General features: G+C 36.1%; 1 protein-coding gene across 2 annotated transcripts in view; it reads right to left on the minus strand.

Moving 5' to 3' along the window:
* Nucleotides 1–2,867, minus strand: part of dpp6b (dipeptidyl-peptidase 6b) — a 111,574-nt gene that overhangs the window by 60,951 nt on the left and 47,756 nt on the right. Inside the window, exon 1 of one of the 2 annotated variants that reach the window (XM_016516746.1) lies at nt 1,482–1,641. The exons of the other annotated variant lie outside the window; for it this stretch is intronic. Coding sequence (XP_016372232.1) covers nt 1,482–1,532 — 51 coding nt within the window. The 5' untranslated portion in view covers nt 1,533–1,641. Of the gene's footprint in view, nt 1–1,481; nt 1,642–2,867 lie in introns of those variants that run through there. 2 annotated transcript variants of the gene reach the window in all.

Genomic DNA, 2,867 nt, shown 5'->3' on the forward strand with positions numbered 1-2,867 from the left:
CATTCTATAAGGTGACATTTCAGCACTTGACAAACGGATAGCGACTCCTAAGTAGCACTTAAAGCACGGCTACGTGCGATTGTGTTAAGTGCATTTTTGGGAAACGCACGTGAAACAATAACGAACGATCGTAAAATGACTCGTAGAAAACGCCCTTAAGCTCTGAGATCAATCGTTATCGAGAAACGCAACCCTGTTTGTTCCAGTGTTTATGGAAAAGCAGTTTAGATGAACTTTTAATGTTATGCTTACATTTAATAATTTAGCAGACACCTTTATCCAGTGGCTTACAAATGAGGACTATCACAGTTCATCATAAGAGCCAACAATACTGTACTTGCTGTACCCAATCCCATGTTTCAAGCATTAACTATAGCACCATAGTAGCTACAGAGCAGAAATAAAATGCAGAAAAGTACAGAAGAAAAGAACACTGCTAACAGAAGGAGTGTTACTTTTACAAATTAGGTTGTGGAAATAAACTATATAAACTGTAAAATTTACATTAGCGAAATGCAATAAGGTATGCAATAATGCAAAACAGTATTTTTCTGACACCTGCCACCAAAATCTGACACCAATTTTCAGCGCCTGTGAGTTTTTGACAAATTCAGCAGGATATTTTATAGTGTATGAAAGCCACATGCATGAAGAACACCGTATATGAAGGCTGAGTGAGTGGTAAAAGTGATATTAATATAGCACAAAAAATACTAAAATAAATCATTCAGTATTTTCCTGATTGAGACATATATTATTTTGCCATGTCTATAGTTTTAAAAACAAATAGACTTCTGATACATGCAACACATGTCAAAAGTTTGGAATAAATAAGATTTTTTTTAAATATTTTATTATTATTATTATTTATTCCCCCCCCCCCCTCACTTCTTTACTATTGTCTTTTGGAGCTGCTTTACAGCAGAACTGAATTTTATTTGCATCACTGAATCACTATTTTCTTGTTTATCATCACTGTAAAGCTGCTTTTAAACGATCTGTATTGTATAAAGCGCTGTATAAATTAAAGTGACTTGACTTGACCAAGGCTGCATTTATTTAATAAAAAATACATTAAAAACTGTAATACTGTGAAAAAATATCACAATTTAAAATAGCAGTCTTCTGTTTTAATATATTTTAAAATGTAATTTATATCTGTGATGGCAAAGTTCATTTTTAGCAGCCATTACGCCAATAACTACCACACTGCAACTAATTACTATGCTGGGTCTTTTGTTTTAAAGTAGCAAGAAAACAACTAAAATAATGTGACGCAAAATAAAATCATTAAAATGTTCATTAAACGTGCCGTTCTGCAATTTAGCGACAGTAACCGTCAAAACGAGCTCAAGTCAACACGCGGCCAGAACTGACAACAGTGAGAGCAAAAGCACGATCCTCTCCTCACGTCCGACACTCCACACACATGATGCATGAACTATATAAATAAAAAATCTTTCGGACTTTAATGTCACTACCTGTTCTTGTTGAGACGCTTTTCCCGGCGCGCTGGACTCGGCTGAGGTCATGCTGAGGACGCGGATAGAAACACTGACGCAGGCGCTCTTCAGGCGGAATGAAAAGCGTTACTCTCACTGAAACCCATTCAGTGATGGAGAAGGAGAAAGAGAGAGAGAGAGGGGGCGACGAAACGCGCTTTTTTTTAGACTGGAGACACGAGCTGCATCTGTCTCGAGCCGAGCGCGCGCTGAACAGCAAACATTAAAGCGGCGCGAGGCGTTGCGCAGCTGCAGAACCACAGCTTGACATTCGTGTTATGCACTAGTTTTTATGTCCCTGTCATATGTGTCTTAATGTAGGCCTACAAGATAAAGTATTATAAAATAATTAAAATAAAAAATTTCAATCATTTTTTAAATACTCATTTAGTCAGTAGCTATTCATAGTCTTTTATCACGGTATCACCTTTAAGTGTACATAAGGGTTCATTTGAAATCATTTCACTATTTTGGTTTCATTTTATTAAGTAGTAATCCAGAATTCATCCATTTTTCTCCCCAGAATCACTTATGAACAGCTTGGTTACAAAACAGCATACTGATTTTGAAGTCAGTGGCTTCTGCCAAGATGAGATGAGTTATGAAACAGTTTCATCCTGTGAACATAAATACTGTCCAACAGCATTCAGATATGAAAGGTGACGGAAGCGTGCAAGGAGCAACTGAGCTCATTTGAGACTGGAGTTAATAATGCCTTCACCAGAATTTCAGAAAGGTTCATGTAAATTGTTTTACTGGTAATCAAATTATTCAGCAGCAAACAAACAAGATCTTTTTTTCTGACAGAATTAGTATAGAATATGTAGGTTTTTGTGTTCATAGATAGATTCATAATAATAATAATAAATAAATAATAAAGTGGTCTCAGGTTGGAGCCAACTCCAGTCTTTTCCTGATCCTGTTCCGCTCTCTCTTCTGCATCCTGTCTTTCCTTGGACTGTTCTGTCAGAATAAAGGCGAGAGTTTTTCTGCTCTTGTATAGTAATGGAAATTTCTGCATTTTAACTTCAAGGAATATGCTAAAAACATACTCACCATCAGGCCATCCAAGATGTTCATTTCATTACATCATTTGCTCACCGATGGATCCTCTGCAGTGAATGGGTGTTTTCACTTCTAATCGGTGCCTGATCTACATATTTCTGTCCTGATTTAGATGAGATGACTTTTTCATTGGAGAAAGCAGTATTATGGATAGAGGACTCAGTTTGAAGTTAAAAACATCTTAAAGGGGTCATATGATGTTGCTAAAAAGAACATTATTTGGTGTATTTGGTGAAATGAAATGTGTTTATGCGGTTTAAAGTAAAAAAAACACATTATTTTCCGGATTCTGTACATTAT

This window comes from Sinocyclocheilus rhinocerous, unplaced genomic scaffold (assembly GCF_001515625.1).
Source record: "Sinocyclocheilus rhinocerous isolate Xijiao unplaced genomic scaffold, SAMN03320098_v1.1 scaffold807, whole genome shotgun sequence".
Lineage (NCBI taxonomy): Eukaryota > Metazoa > Chordata > Actinopteri > Cypriniformes > Cyprinidae > Sinocyclocheilus > Sinocyclocheilus rhinocerous.